General features: G+C 43.7%; 1 protein-coding gene across 1 annotated transcript; it reads right to left on the bottom strand.

The window, feature by feature from the left end:
- Window positions 1-6,319: 6,319 nt before the first annotated feature.
- On the bottom strand, window positions 6,320-15,081 carry LHX8 (LIM homeobox 8). The gene is made up of 7 exons (XM_009994576.1): window positions 14,908-15,081; window positions 13,646-13,767; window positions 12,136-12,356; window positions 11,593-11,696; window positions 8,561-8,656; window positions 7,649-7,832; window positions 6,320-6,926 (listed from the first exon to the last, which is right to left on the bottom strand). Exons 1-7 carry the CDS (start codon window positions 15,079-15,081, stop codon window positions 6,850-6,852), a joined length of 978 nt encoding a protein of 325 aa, XP_009992878.1. The 3' UTR covers window positions 6,320-6,849.
- Window positions 15,082-15,623: the final 542 nt, after the last annotated feature.

A 15,623-nucleotide genomic window follows, 5' to 3' on the forward strand; every position in this document is an offset into this window, starting at 1 on the left:
TGCCGGGGGGCCGGGCGCGCTGGGCTCTCCTGCCGGCGGAGCTGCCGTCAGCTCGGCCGCGTTCACACCCGTAATTCCGCGGAAATCAGTGTCTGGGCTTGGGGGCTCGCCGGAAGGCTCCTTTCCTGCCGGTCCTGCGAGGCCCGCGGAGCCCTGGCAGCGCGGCCTGGCTGCGTGGCAGCGCCCGCCCCGTCCTGAGGGGGGCGGGAGCAGGTACCTGGGGCAGGACGGGGGTGTGGGCTTCAGGTTCATGGCGAAGGTAGCCCTGTGAGCTGCTCCGTGTGCAGGGAGCCCTGTGAGGGGCTGCCAGCCTGCAGCTGTCACTGCGAGGAGATGCCGAGATGGAGCTTGCTGAGTTCTGTGTGGGCAGCTGGGCAGGGGCAGCTCCTGAGCAGAGACATCGGCTGGAAGTGCTTCACTGAGAAACGTGTGGCTGCATGTCTGGGGCTCACTGACTGGGTAGCAAACAGACGTGGTCAGGCTCACAAGGAACCTACAAATGGCCTTTAAAGTTGCTGCATGTGTCACTAAAGAGAACCTGAGCAGTGTGAACAGCGCTGTGGAGAACAGGGTTGGGCCCACTTGGCAGCCAGTCACCTGTGGGGTCCCCCAGGGCTCAGTTTTGGGGCCAGTCTTGTTCAGTACCTTCATTAATGATCTAGATGAGGGGATGGAGTGCACCCTCAGTCAGTTTGCAGACAACACCACGTTGCTTGGAGTGCTGATCTGCCTGAGGGCAGGAAGGCCCTGAGGGGGCCCTGGACAGGCTGGGTCGATGGGCCAAGGCCAATTGCATGAGGGTCAACAAGGCCAAGTGCTGGGTCCTGCTCTTGGGTCACAACAACCCCAGACAGACATACAGGCTTGGAGCAGAGTGGCTGGGAAGCTGCCCAGCAGAAAAGGACCTGGGGGTGCTGGTTCACAGCCAGCTGAATGAGGCACTGTGTCTGTCCTCAGGTGGCCAAGAAGGCCAGCAGCACCCTGGCCTGCATCAGGAAGAGTGTGGCCAGCAGGAGCAGGGCAGGGATTGTCCCCCTGTATTCGGCACTGGTGAGGCCACACCTCAAATACTGTGTTCAGTTTTGAGCCCTTTACTGCAAGAGGGACATTGAGGTGCTGAAGTGTCTCTGAACAAGGGCAATGAAGCTGCTGAAGGGCCTGGAGTACAAGAGCAGCTGAGGGATGGGTGCTGGCCTCTTCTCCCAAGTGAATGACAGCAGAAGCAGAGGAAATGGCCTGCAGTTGTGCCAGGGGAGGTTTAGACTGGATATTTGGAAGAATTTCTTTACTGAACGAATGGTCAGGCACTGAAACAGCCTGCCCAGGGAAGTGGTGGAGTTACCATCCCTGCAGGGATTCAAGACACTTGTAGATGTGGCACTTCAGGGCATGCTTCAGTGAGCATGGCGGGTTTTTTTGTGGGTTGTGTGTTGTTTGTTTTGTGGGGTGTGTGGTTGGGGTTTTTTGGGCTTGTTTGTTGATGGTTGGACTCTGTGATCCTAGAGGTCTTTTCCAACTGTGACAATTCTGTGATTCTGTAATTCTGTTATGCTTACAGCAGAGGATGCTGTTTCTTAGGGAGGGGTAAGTGCTATCAGTTTGCGGGGGGACTGGTGGATTTGTGTTGTCTGGTCAGCCTCAGCGTGGGTCAGTGGCCATGGGCAGTGATTCCTGCACAGCACATCTCTGCCATGAGCTGTCTGTGCCTCAGGGGTGGATGTAGCTGCTGGAAAAGTAAAGCTGTGACAAGGCAAATGCATACAGAGAGCAGAATGGCACAGCCTGGAGGTTTTAGATGTGGGCACTTCCAGTCCAAACTAAGCATTGGAAGGCGAATTATGAAAGTGATCTTCAGCAGGATACCTGCATGCCCTGAGCCCAGCTCAGCAGGTAGGCTGACCGAGGCCACGTAGCACAGGAAGAGGGACAAGGCTGGTAGGGAACAGTTGCTTGGAAGAGCTGAGACACTGCCATTGTACAGTAAATCTGCATGAAAGGTTACTTTTTTTGTTTGTGTGGTCAGATGGAAATTTGGCAAACAAAGCCTTCAGGCTTTATGTTCTGTTCACCCCAGCTCTGACCATGGGGATAAACAGCAGTACAGCACTGTGTGTGTTCAAGCACAGTATCACTGAATTCAGGTGATCAGGTATCCTCCTGCAGAATCTATCATAGTGACCCAGATGCTGGAAGATACATTAGTAATATGTAAGTTATTGCAAAGGGATTTTGTAGCATAGAGGACCTTTACTATGTGTCTCATATGTAGGTAGTTATTTTAATTAAATCTGGATTAGGTTGTTTTTTTTAAACTACATCACTATCTCCTGTTAACACACATGGTCTGTTGGAACTGACTGCAGCTATTAGTTATATTGTCCTCCTTCAGAAAATGTCAGGCTTACTAACAAGATTGCTTTCTTGCCTCCTTTCAAAAGTGTTTTCAGACTGATGTGTTTTATATCTCACATGGTTTTCTTGCCATTCATATCACATTAAAAGCTAACACTGGCTGCATGCCACAGAAACTTTAATCCACATCCAGATGAATTCAAAAACCTAGCCTAAGGGGTTTTTTGTGCAGAAGCAGTCAGATCTCCAGTCCCTTCTGGAGATCCTGCTTCTTTTGCAAGGTTTGTTCTTTCTAGTTACCCAAAGGGAGGTTCATCCCAGTGAAGGTTTCTCTGCAGGCCTGGGGTGTGGGTCTGTGCCCTGTGTCACCACCTGTGGGGCTGCAGCTGCACGGGGCAGCAGGGATGAGGCCAAGCTGTGCTGCAGTGACCCTGGGGCACTCACCAGCAGAGTGGGCTGACCAAAATGTCTGCTGGAGAAGGGAGTGATAAGATAACTGACCTGTTGTCGTGAAACAGACCCTGGTCATAAACATGGAATGAAAATGTTTCTACTTCTGTGGTGGCCTGGCTTTGATGTGTGCCACCTGTGATGTCTTTGCAGTTTGACTTTGCAACTAAATGTTGCTGGTGGTGCATTTTCTTCTAAGAACTGGCATTTGCTATTTGCAAATCCACACATCTGCAGATGGCTTGGAGAGGAAAGGAAAGGTTTGTTTTATACAGAGCTTCATAATGCAGTTTCTGCTTGCCATCATTTTCAACACATCTGACCAATTCAATTTCCTGTATTGAATCAACTTGCATTTCATCAAGTCCCAAATTCTCATTTTTGTTGGTTTGGCTGGGCTCTGTGGGCAATCTATTTTAATTTTGGAGTCTGAAAGAGCCCAATTTTGGAAAAGAATCGAAGTAGTCTCTGGAGAAGGTTACGTACTTAATTTGCTCCAAATGATAATGTCAAAAGTGCAGTGGTTTGGTTTTTTGTTTCGGTGTATTTTTTTTTTTTTTTGTGTGTGTGTGTGTGGTTTGTTTTGTTTTGTTTTTAGTTTATGCAGTTCCAGTTTCTTACAGAAATACTAAGTACTTAAATAGCATCATCATATTGGTATGATGAAGCTCAGAAGTGGGTTACTTTGTGAGAACACTAACAATGGTCCAAAACAGTTTAACAAATCATAGCATGATAGTCAGCTACAGTGGTTATGGGTCATCAGAGCTTAAAAAAGTTGATGTTATCTCTGTGAATTTAATATCAGTGGCTCTTGGTGGCCAGCAGTGACAACTCTCATAACAAAAAACTTGTAATTGCACGTTTGCACATAACCTGTGGAGCACACTTCAGCACTTTAGTCCACTACCCAGATGCCTGTACTGGTGCCTGCAAAGACACAGGAGAGCAAAATGTGCATTGAAAGGTAACATGTCTGTGAATTTAACTATACAAAATGTACATACATACATTGTTGTTGTTTTAAAATCGTGTGTTGGGTAAATGCCTGTATCCATGTTACAGGAATGTTAGTATTTCTGTTAGTTATTTCTGAAAATAGTAAGAAAGGTGGCTGTTCCTGCATTCAGCAAATTACAGTCTACATCCTATCAGATGGTATTTTTATGGTTAGCTTTCTTGGGCGACCTGCTGACTTGCATTTTAAAAAATTCAAACGTTTCTTTGTGTATTTTTTTTAATAGAATAGCTATCTTTCAAATGCAGTGGCTTAATTTTAAAATAAGAAATGTGCAACTTTTTAATATACTGGTATACTGTTACTAGTTCTAGGTTTCCCATATTGCAGTAATAAACTTTTCAGGAGGTTTGGAGCAGGAGATGGCTTTCTCCCATGAGGTCAGCTTAGGAAATAATATTGGTTCAGTTTGTGATGGCAGCAGTTCCATCAATGGGGGGAACTGGCTCCTGTGGAGATGAGGGAGGACTTTAAAAAGAGCAAACCAGACAACAACAAAACCAAACCCATAAGACAGCAATGTTGGAAACAGAACTGATCCAGTGTTGGAAAGAGAGCTGATCCATAGTGGTGTTTACCCAACAGGGAACTGATCTTTATGGGAGGGGCAGGGAAGAAGTGCTGGGAGAGCTGAGTCAAGAGAAGAATGTGCAGTTTGGCAGAAAAGGAAGTTCTGTCTTTTCCCAGGACTACTGCTGATGTGCTGGATGCATATTGGTGTGGGGAGAAACAGGAATTAGCAGGAGTAGAAGCAAAAACATGAGTGCTGAAGGGGGGACAAATGACAGATGGAGAGTCAAACATTTGACTTTGGTTACTTCACCTGAGCTGCTAATCTTGGTAATTATTAAATACTGTAAAGCTCACGTGTCTTACATCACACTTAGTCAACTGTTTCAACCAAAAGCCTAAATGTTTTCTTCGCTGTTATTTTTTTAACTAAAGGGCTTCACAGCTAGGGGTAACAGGTTAAGTGAGTACACTGCAGTGCACAAACCAAATTAAGAGAGAATTAAAACAACTTATTTATTTTTAAAACATTTGTCTAAAGAATAAACTGATCTGAGCTGTGCCCTGATTTTTTTTTTCTCCTAATAGACTTTACCCTGGTCAATACCTGTTAGTGAACACACCCTGGTACTGTCCCACCTGAAGATGTAAATAACCACTTACAAAGCTATTGTTCAACAGCTTTCCTAAAAGTGACTTGTGTTAAGACCAGTTTATTTCATATGCTAATTTCATACAAAATTTCAATTTTAAATTGAACCTGTCCAGTCTAAAAGGTGCTGATTCAGCATCCTACACGTTTCTTCTGTAAAGTCAGTCCATTAATTTCCCCAGCACAGCAACACGAGTTACCCTGTTAAGTAGCAAGAAGCTCAAAGGATGACTTCAGCGTCAAGAGAGGTCAGCAGCAAAGTCCCAAATGCAAGTGAGTCCACAACAAGGACATGATAGCTCCAGCTGAGAGCAGCAGCCTACACTGTCCTTGAGTTTTCCACATGCTCTGTCAGCCTCACACCAGCTCCAGACAGTAACACCTGTCTAACCTCCTCACCAGGAAGACCCAGCAGTGTAGAGCCTCTGCTGGAGCTTCCCATTTTCAATTCTACATTTTCCCAGCCATGCCTACATTCAGCTGCTCAAGCATTCACCATAGCAAAAGAATTTTCCTGCTTCCTGTTTTTACTGGGAAATGGGGAAATTGCTTCCCTTTTACTTTAGTCCTTCACTAACTGGAATGGAACAGGAGGGGGCGTTTCATAAATTAACTTAAACTTACTTTGTTTCAGGCAACTTGAAGCTGCTTAGTCCTTCAAATTAGAGACAATAATTACTTTTCTTTAAAGAGACTTGATGTAATCTGCATTTGAAAACATGACAACTGAATAGTATTTTAAATTTCCAAGTTAAGATCTTTAATTAGTTTTACTTAGCATTTAACTGGTAACTCAGTAGCAATAAGACTGTCCTACTTGCATATCAGACCCAACAAATGAACAAAACCCAGTTTATCTACTGCTGCACATAGAGATCTATGGAGCTAGCTTAGGTGCCAGGAACATCATCCTGAATTCAATATTCTACCCTGGATGCTTCACTAAGAAATCATGTCTGTTAGAATAAAACATGAAGTCAGTCAAGTTCCAAAACACCCCCCATGTCTTTAGAGTGATTTTTGGAGAGAGAGAAAAAAAAAGGGGGGGGGGGGGGGGGCAGGATAGTACCAGCCCAGACAAACCACTGTGCCAGTGCAAAGAAATTGCTTTTGCTACTCAGATTAGCTCAGACACCTGAGGAGCACTTGAAGCAGTGCCAACATTTAATTTAGGGAACTTGAATAATTCAGAGCTTGCCACTGAAGTTATGGTCTCAAAAGCCACCACCTCTCCCTGGTGGCACAGAGGGTACTACCCTTTCCAGATTGAAATCTCTTAAAACTGAAGACTCAAACACTTGACAAATTGTCACAGTTCAGCCATAAACACAGCAACATTTTTGCTTGGCATGCTACAGCAGAAACTTTATTCAGTTCATTTTGAAAATATCTGCAACCAAAATTTATTTTCTGTAAACTCACAGAAATAAGCTTTAACATAGAGGTTGTATACAACTCAAATACAGGTAATACTTTTAGCAATAACTTACAGATACAAACTAATGATAAACTACAATTTCACAAAGAATTGTAAACATTTTGCACAATTGTCAGTCCTTTCTTTTAGGCAAAGTGCTCTTTTGATGACAAATAAATTAACACACACAACTAGAGTGGACTACTTCCAGACAATACAAAAAGGTGTTTAATAAGGCTTGTAAACAATGTACTAGTTATTTATGCAGAATCCATAAAAGTGTCTCGCAGGCTAAATATACTTACATACCTGGGCAGCAAAAATTATCTTGAAAATGCTTTAGATGTTAAATAAAAAGTTAACATTAATATCTTTTCAATTATATTTTTAATACACAATAAATGACTTAAGGGTACATCCTTAATAGCTTATATCCCTGACAAAAAGTAATTAGGTGTGACTTAGTGGCAGTTGTGTCATTGAATGGGGTAGCAAAGGCTGGAGTCCAAGAGCTGTAGGTGAATGAGCTACAAAAACAAATATTTACCAGTCAGTTTCAGAGGCAGACAAGGATTAAAAGCCATCAAGTCCCCTGGGCAGCAACAGTTCTGGCCCCAAGTGCCACTTGCCCTGCCCAGCACTCGCACTCCTCCACCCACAGCCCACCTCGTGCCACTGCTCTGGAGAGAGCAGCTCAGGGCTCAGAGGCCAGGTCTCCCCAGACCTTCAGTCTCTCCCAATCTCACCTAAGTGCCAAAGTTGCTCACTTGCTGGGTCATAAGACACACAAGGACTGAATCATACTTTTGACCACTTCCCCCACAGTTACTGTGAGGGAAGTGGAAGTTTTCAGTGAAAGTGGCTAGACTGGGTTTACCTACAGTCCTTGGGGCAAGGGCCAGGGAGCAGGTGTTAAACCCTTTGCATTAAAACTACATATTATGAAAAAAGTGGCATGGATGTTTAAAGAAGTGTTTGATTTCATATTACTAGTGTTCATGTTTTTGAGGAAGCAGGAAGAGGGTGTTCACACCCAGATCTTCAGCTACCTGCTTCCAGTGAAGGGCTACCACTTGAAGAGACACACTGTTTAGTAAAGTGTAGACAGCAAGTACAGCAGTGAAATATTCTCTAATGAATGCTAGAAATTAAAAGTCTGTTAAGTTTCTTTAACTAGTACTGCTTGGTAAACTGTTGTTGCTACAGCCAATCCTGATCTTACTTGGCTATGCCAAGCTGTTGTACCTACCATCCATGTAGCTGTGCAGAGCAGTTAACATAGTCCCATCCTGGGGTACATATGCAGAATATGCCATTTCTTCTAGCATGGGTGGGGACAGCCTGGAGGGCTGAACTGCTGTGACAGAAGCAGTAGATGAATGGTTAGGACTAACATGTTTCTTATGGCGTGCTCTGCAATTTTGAAACCACACCTGAAAAGGGAAAAAATGTACATCACATTGATAGATCGTGATCTGTTTCAACATTAGCATAATAAAACCCTCAGAGTTCTAACTTTTTTTTTTTTGAGGCTTGATCATAGCTGCCAGGTGCCTCATTTCTATAGAAACACTGTCAATCTTTCATATGAGAATGAGCCGAGGGATTTGCAAGCTTTATATAAACATCTAAATATATAATTTACGTAATATAAAAAGCATATTATATGTATGCTCTTCTATACATAAATGTTTGCTGAGAGGCATCTTCAAGCAAAGGTTCCAAGCTTGTGTTTCAATTTTAGATCGCATGGGTTCATATTAACTCTGCTCTCTAGAACAGATCACTAGATATTCACTTACTTCTAATCTGTTGTATCACAAGCCAATTTAAAAAATGGCACAGGTCTTAAGAGCAATTAAAGTAAGAAATTTGTATTCAGAATAGTTAAGTGGCAATTTCTATGCTATTTAGGCTGAGAGGTTTCTTCCTGGAAGATTAGTAATCCTCCACACAAAGCACAAGAAGAATATAGCAAGCTTTCCAAATCAACATGCTTGTTCTAGACCTATTCCTGACTAAGGATGTTGTCTGAAGTTATGTTAGGACTGCTAGATTAGATCTCTTTCCATCTCAGAATAACTACATGGAGAAAATAGTCATTAAGCATTTCCAATGGATGAGTACCAGACTTGGTTAGTCAAGTAACTTGTGCAGTTACCTGTATAACACGCCTGCTCAAGCCTGTTCTTTCTGCCAGTTTCTGAAGTGTTTGTGCATCTGGATTGTTGTCCTGAGCAAACTGTGCTTGCATAACCTGAAGAGGCAAGGGAAGAGATTGCAGGTTTGTGTGTGAAGTCCTCAGAGCAGCATTAGAGACTCCTCTCAGACCACAGCCCTCCTCTTTGAATGTTTTAAGGAAACTTTTGTAATCACTAGTCCCCACATGGTCCCTGATACATTGAGGGGAAAACAACAAAACACAACAATCCCCCAAGGCCCCTTAACTTGCTTAACTGAGCTGAGACATTTCCCAGAAACGAAAAAGATGAATTCTGCTTGGCAGTAACAAAATAGAGGAGATGCTCTGTTAAGATTGTGTTAAAAGGACTGTGGGAGAAAATCCACAGCCAAGCCATTCAAACACACATGTAAAGAAAACTTCTATAGCTGCACACCACAGCCCATGGCATAATGAAGGGGTGAGCTCTGATCCACCCCTCAACTTGTCATTTACTGCCAGCATCTTCTATTATATGGAGCAACTTAGCCCTCCTTTCTGCTGCCTGGAGGATGCAGGCAGCCAGGAAGCAGTTTGTGCCTCATTTACCTTACACTGGCCTGAGGAACAGGCTCCACTTGGGCTGACCTGCACTGTGGAACTATTTGGTTACCATCATCTTTTTACAGAAAACTGGAGCGAACACTTGTCATTAGGATATGAATTACCTCTTTTTGAGGAGGTAGGTGTCAACTTGGCCTGAATCCTGAACTGCTTTAGAGCCTATAAGAGTTTACCTTATTTAAGGAAGCAAGGGTATCTTCAGCAATTTAAGCTGTAGTTTCTTATTTCTGGATTTTGACCCTTGATGGTCTGCAAATTTTGTCTTTGAAGATTCAGACTGTTTCTCTCCACACTTGGAAACATTGAAACCATCTATTTCCCTGCTGTTTCGCACAAGGACATGAAAAAGCATGGACATGCTTTTGTACCAGTACTTTGTTAGGTGTGTTACTACCTGCTGCCACTCTGACAGTCACTGATCCCTCTGCTGCTTCTCTTGCTGGAAGAGAAGTCGCATATCAGCCTCAAGAACAGGTACAGACACAGATGCACTGAGCAGATAGCAAGTGTCATTAAATAACAAGAGGCCCTAAGATCTCAAACACCTGCTGAAGTAGGTGACAATCTGTTTAAAACCGGAAAATAGACGAATATGGAAGTTTCAATGACAGCAAAAGAAGCCCTGAATACCATTCCCACCCAGATGGCTGGGGCTTCTCCTTTTCAACTACTGCTGGAAAAGAAAGTTCTCTTTTGCAGAAGTTTGAGCTTGATGTCCAGAGGCCTTGCCCTGTGCTCCTGTCCAAGTATTGCTAATGTGCTTGGCTTGTATTAACACCACATTGTCTCCAGTTGTGGCTGAAATAACAAACCAAGCTTTGAACAGCAACATGCCATGCTACATAGCACTGCTCACATGCTTCACGTGCTATTACATCTCAACTTTAGTTTGTCTCAACTGATGTTACCACAAACAAGAGAAAGACAGGCAAGCAAAACAGAACTCAGACAGAGATAGCAGAAAATGAATAGCGTAGTGGCCACATGACCAAAAATTCAAAGAGATGTTATAAACTGAAAGCAGGGATGCATGGCTAGGGTTAGGTGTAAAGTCACAGCTTGCTTCCCACTAGAGGCTGAAACACCTCAAATCCAGTCTCACCACTACCCCTTTCACAGGGAGCTGGCCTAGTTATGGCGTTTTCCCTCCAGAAAGCTCATTTAAGTGAAGTGGTGATCCAGAGGGTGAAATAATTCCTGTTTGAGGCAGACTGGAACTCACTCTTGCCAAGGTAACAACAAGACAAGAAGCCTTGAAAGTGGAGCATATGTGGGCAAGCACCCTCTGTCCTCCTTCAGGGCAGGCTTAGCCCCTACAGGGGGGTTTTGGTTTGGTACACTCAGACTTCCTACTTCCCTTAGTCTTCTCCATGGAAATGCAAAGATCTAGTGGCTGAGGCATATAAAGGGATATTGGAAAAACACTGTAATAACATGTTTGAGAACAAATTGGGACACAGCAAGAATTGCTGCCAAGTACTTTAAATGCACTTTCCCTGTATTTTACTCCACCCAGCTCTACTGAAAAAAAGAGGGGTTTTCCTCCTAAAGTATGCAGTATTAAATGCTGAGGCTGGGTCTTGAAATATGACACCAAGACTATAATGACTTTAGTATATTTTTAGCAGGCAAAGCACAAAGACACCTTGAGGAAATCAGCATGTGAAGATTTTGGAAGGGGAAGGAAAAGAAGAGACAGAAGGAGAGCAGAGATGGGTCCCTACTGATAGTCTCTCTTCCTGGTGTACAGAAGCATAGCTAAGATTATAAACATATAATCTAAAAAGCAAGTATTGCTAAGAACCATCTTAGGAGGAAAAAGGGCAGCCAAGAAACAAATGCCCAACTATTCCCTGTCTTCTCTATAAACCGAAGCAGAACAAGAAAAAGGCAGCGACAGGAATAATCTGTGTTCATGTGAACACAAGAAGGAACCCACAATACCTGCCTGTTCTGAGAACAAAATCTTCTGCAGCCCCTTTGGTGCTTTACAACAAAAATCAAATTTTCATCCCCATAATATCTTGAAGTCATGTACAGTGCCCATCTTCAGTTCAACTCTTCACATTACACAATTCTAAAAATATTTTGTCTTTGTTATATGTAGCGATGTAAATGCCTGATTAAATAGATTTCATCCAGCAACCAAAACAGAACCTTTTTGTTTCCACTCTGCAGAATTACTGTCTGCCCTCAGGGAAATAAAAAGCTTGAAGGGTAACTATTTCACATTAAACTGCTGAAGCTAACAAACAATTCCAGAAACATGCTGTGTCTTGATAGTTTATGAAACAGTTTAAAGCATGCAAGCTTTTTCTTTCCCCCCCATATACATCCCATTTCTTATCAGTTCAGCACCTATGCCCTGCACAGATCTGAACTAAGCAAGCTTTTAGCACTGCCTCTACCTGGAGCTGATCTGCTGTGAAGCTGGTCCGAGCTCTTTTTGCTGGTTTTGGATGATTAACATCTTGCTCTGTTAGTAATGCTCCTTCCACACTAATCCCATTACCTGAAGCATTAAAAAGAAAACAACACTGTCTGCTAAATGTTCAAAATGATGATATCGGTAAGTCAGACTGTCCTCCCACAAAAAACAACAGTACTGGGCCAGCTGAGTTTCAACTTGAAAAAGCCATATTCTGTTCAAAGTTAAATTGATCTGGCACCATTACCCATGACACCCCAAATGACTCCCTTGCAACTGAGAGAAGAAACATCCAGCATGCTATTTCATCAACTAGATCTGTTTTCCTTAGGATAGAAAACAAGTTATACAAACTTAAGAAGAATTAAAACATCAAATAATTTGCACCTCATTTTAATTCAAGAACCTGTGCTTCCAGCCTTAACAAAACTAGGTAGGTACCTCTTAATAAGGAAGACGAAGCAAAACCACACGGTGTAATTCAAAGCAATCCCCACCGCTCTGAACAGGAGCAGTACGCTACCGTTTTCGACTTCTCTCTTCAGGTTGTCCAGCATGCAGTCGTAGTGCACTCTGCAGAGGACCTTCTCCTCCACCAGCGCGAACTCCTCCCCGGTGGACAGCTGCCTCTTGCAGGAGAAGCAGGCGAAGCAGGCCAGGTGGTAGACGTTGCCCTTGGCCCGGCGCACCCAGTCTGTGGCGTGGATGTGCCTCCCGCAGCGGGCGCAGCGCGTCCCGTAGCGCCTGCAAGGACAAAGGGGCCGGAGGGGGCGCGGCCCCCAGCGCTCCCCGGAGACACCGGGATGCGGCGGCACCGCCGGGACCCGGCGGGGCTGAGGGGACGGCAGAACCGTGCTCTTACAGCTAAAAATCCTCACGTCTGTCTCCGACAGCTGCAGAGCACTCCCGAGCTACAGGAGCCAACGTTCTCAGAAGGAGAAAAGTAAAACTGAAACTCTTTACTGCCATGTGAATTCACAGCTCCTCAGCTTTCCTTTTATAAAGATAATCACTCTTTAAAAAGCTGTGAGGGGAGATGGAAACTGCTGACTTGTGCTCAAAATTCTATTCTTTAAATATATTTCACATTACTCTAGTGACAGCCTGAATTATTTAGTTACATCATCCTTCACTAATCCTTCAGTGCCCTTCAGAGAAGAGGAAGCCCTGTATCTGCATAGTTACTTCCTTAACTACCAGCACCTTATGATTTTTTTTAAAAATTCAAATACCTGCAAGTATTTACATTAGTACAATAGAATATTTCTCTTTTAAGAGGAAACCAGACATCAAGGTATGGTGATTATTTAGACAGGCATTTGTCCTCAAGATCTTTGCAGACTTGTAAGGGGTTTTTTGTTTGGGTTTTGTTTGTTGTTGTGGTTTTTGTTTGTTGCTTTTTAAGTCCCACAAGACTTTGGTTTTCAGAAGTTCACAGTATTCAGCCTGCCCTCTCTGTCTTTAAGTGTCAAAACTGACTAGATGAACATAATCTCTTCAGCACACAGGTGACAATTCCATAATTTAGTCTAGAAATGTAATAGCAATCACACAAAATTAACAGCAAAAATTTCTTGCACTTTCTGCCAACTTATTCATGCCAACGTGAATAAATAGTATTCTTCCTTACAGGGTTAGACCTTAATCCTGAAGAACTCTTCATTTTCTAAACCAATTGATCACCAAATTTAAATGCTGTGTTGATTGGTTTTTGGTTGGTTTTTTTTTTTGTTTGTTTTGTTTTTTTAAAGATCACAGGATTTACTGTGGGCTGGTTTTGCAGTTCCGTGTGATGCAGTAGCTGTGCAAACAGCAGAGGGGCACAGGGGGAGACTGGGTGGACAGCTACGTTAGACAGACTTAGGGTTTCCCAAATCCCTCTGCAAGAAATCAGTCTAACTACTGAAAATAAACCTAGCAAATAAAATCCAAAGAGCCTGAACACACATCTCAGTTGCAGCTTAAGCAAAAAGTAACGTTAAACAAGCGTAACATGTTCTCTGAAACAATTATATTCCTGCTGTGTGATATACCTGAAATAATCGAGCTTGCAGAAGATATCTTTATCTTTGATGTAGCAGCTGGTATGCCTTCCTAGAGATGTTCTGCAAACGCTGCACGAGAGGCAGCGCACATGCCAGCAGAGGTCGTTTACCTGTGAAAGCACCAAAGAAAGACGCTCAGCGTTTGTGCCACCAATATCGTGTCACGTTTACAGAACTATTTTATCCATCCATACAGAATAGGCCAAAAATTACACATACCACATTTCACAGAAAATTTATCTTCAAGGCAAAGCATTTTTCCTGTAGAACTGCATTAAGGGTTAATTAATATGATGGAGGTCTACAGAATAAGCTTTCATGGTTTTGTAATTCAAAGCACCAGAAGAGGAAGCAAGAGATTCGAGTTCCACGTAGCTATTTCGTGCCCAGTTCTGTTCTCACAGCATTAGAGTAACAGAGCAAGCTCTGGCCTCACATAACCTTGGGAAGGCAGCTAACTTACATACTTTTATTTCCCAGTCTGTAAAAAGTCTTGTCTAACAGAGAACGAACTTTGCAAAGTGATTTGAAATTTTAAAATGCAAGTGTTGAAGGGGAAAGAAAAAAGTTTGCCAAACGGAAACACAGCATAAACGACACTGTCATTTGCCACATTTCTATTAAAGCTAAGTTAGTGAATGGAGGGAGGGTTTAAAATTGCCGGCAGCTGTTTTAATAGCAAATTCAACAATTCTTTCATATGTAATATCTATAGTGAAACCAGGCTCAGTAATGGAAAGCAGCATAAGTCAGCAGTTTTGAAAACTCACGATTTTTGGGCAAATCGAGTGCAAGTATTTTCATTTCTTCTTTTCTGTAAAGAGACTTTCTTTGTTGTGCAGGTATTAGGTATCACACACCAAAAAACTTAGAACTGCCAGTGATCATAAAATTAAGTAGTAACTCTCTAGATAATCCCATGCTTCATGTGAGGAATTCTGTAAACCAAACGATGACTAAGCTTAGAGATTTTAAAAAATATTTTCGAAGCCAATTTTTCATCTCATACCAAACAGCCCATGTATTGCCTGCGGCAAAGCTGCAGATCTGAGATAACCCAGGATGTGCCTTTCACCAGAGCACTGCCAGGCAAACCACGGAGAAAGTGAGATACCGGCTCCAGCAACTCGGGCAGGAATCACCCATTTCAGTCATTCTTCAGGTTGTAACACTGCAGTCTGCAGTTGCCCAATGCTCTCCCAGCTCCTATCCGTGTTGGCAACCATCTTCCCGCACACCGGCACCTTTACCCCACGATATAATGAGAAGTTGTTGACAACAGCCGTCACCAGGCTGAGCCTCCCAAGTGTTTCTGCTGCAGCCCCGCGGGTCCCCCCGCCCGGCCAGGCCAGAGGAGCCTGCAGGACCCGGGGCGCAGCTCCTCGGAGCCCGAGCTGGCAACTCATCCTCACACAGCTCGTCATACTGCCTGCTCTTCCCAGGGCAGAGCTCTCTGCAGAGCAGGACACAGACAGCTTTGACAATGGTCCCGTTTGATGGCACCAACCTACGTTCCTACTTACAGATTTACACCGGAAGACACTGCTGCTGATCAGCAAGACACCCGTTTGCCAGCACAGATCCCCTTCTCTCTGCTCATGCAGGAAGCAGGAACAGCCAACTTCAACTGAAGGCTAAACCATTTAGTGGCCTTTTGCTCCAAGCCACATCATCCCAGTTTTTCAGACAGGAGACTGCAATGATGCATAAACGAGCTACTAAAACATCACTGGTGTTCACTGGACCAGAACCAAGTTCAAATTAACTCTGCTCCCCGTTCAACCACGCTGTTCCTTTCCAAGCCCAGCCTGTTGCAGAGGTTCGGGATTCACTGCAACAAAAGGTGTCCAGCAGCTCCCCGCACCGGCACCTGCCCTGTTTTAGATGAACAGTAACCCGGCCTACATGTTGCTTTGACCTCCTCACCTCAACTGAGATCTAGGCAAACGATCTAACAACACTGAGG

Source organism: Chaetura pelagica, unplaced genomic scaffold (assembly GCF_000747805.2).
Source record: "Chaetura pelagica isolate M959 unplaced genomic scaffold, ChaPel_1.0 scaffold243, whole genome shotgun sequence".
In the NCBI taxonomy this organism is placed as follows: domain Eukaryota; kingdom Metazoa; phylum Chordata; class Aves; order Apodiformes; family Apodidae; genus Chaetura; species Chaetura pelagica.

Excerpts from the sequence above, each read along its gene's own strand:
- LHX8 (XM_009994576.1), bottom strand. The coding sequence starts at position 15,081 with ATGACGAGCTGTGTGAGGATGAGTTGCCAGCTCGGGCTCCGAGGAGCT. Across the intron at positions 7,833-8,560 it reads TGAGCAGGCGTGTTATACAG|GTGTGGTTTCAAAATTGCAG; the intron begins GTAACTGCACAA and ends TTCCCTTTTCAG. Across the intron at positions 6,927-7,648 it reads TCTGCACAGCTACATGGATG|CTCATTCACCTACAGCTCTT; the intron begins GTAGGTACAACA and ends TTGTTTTTGTAG.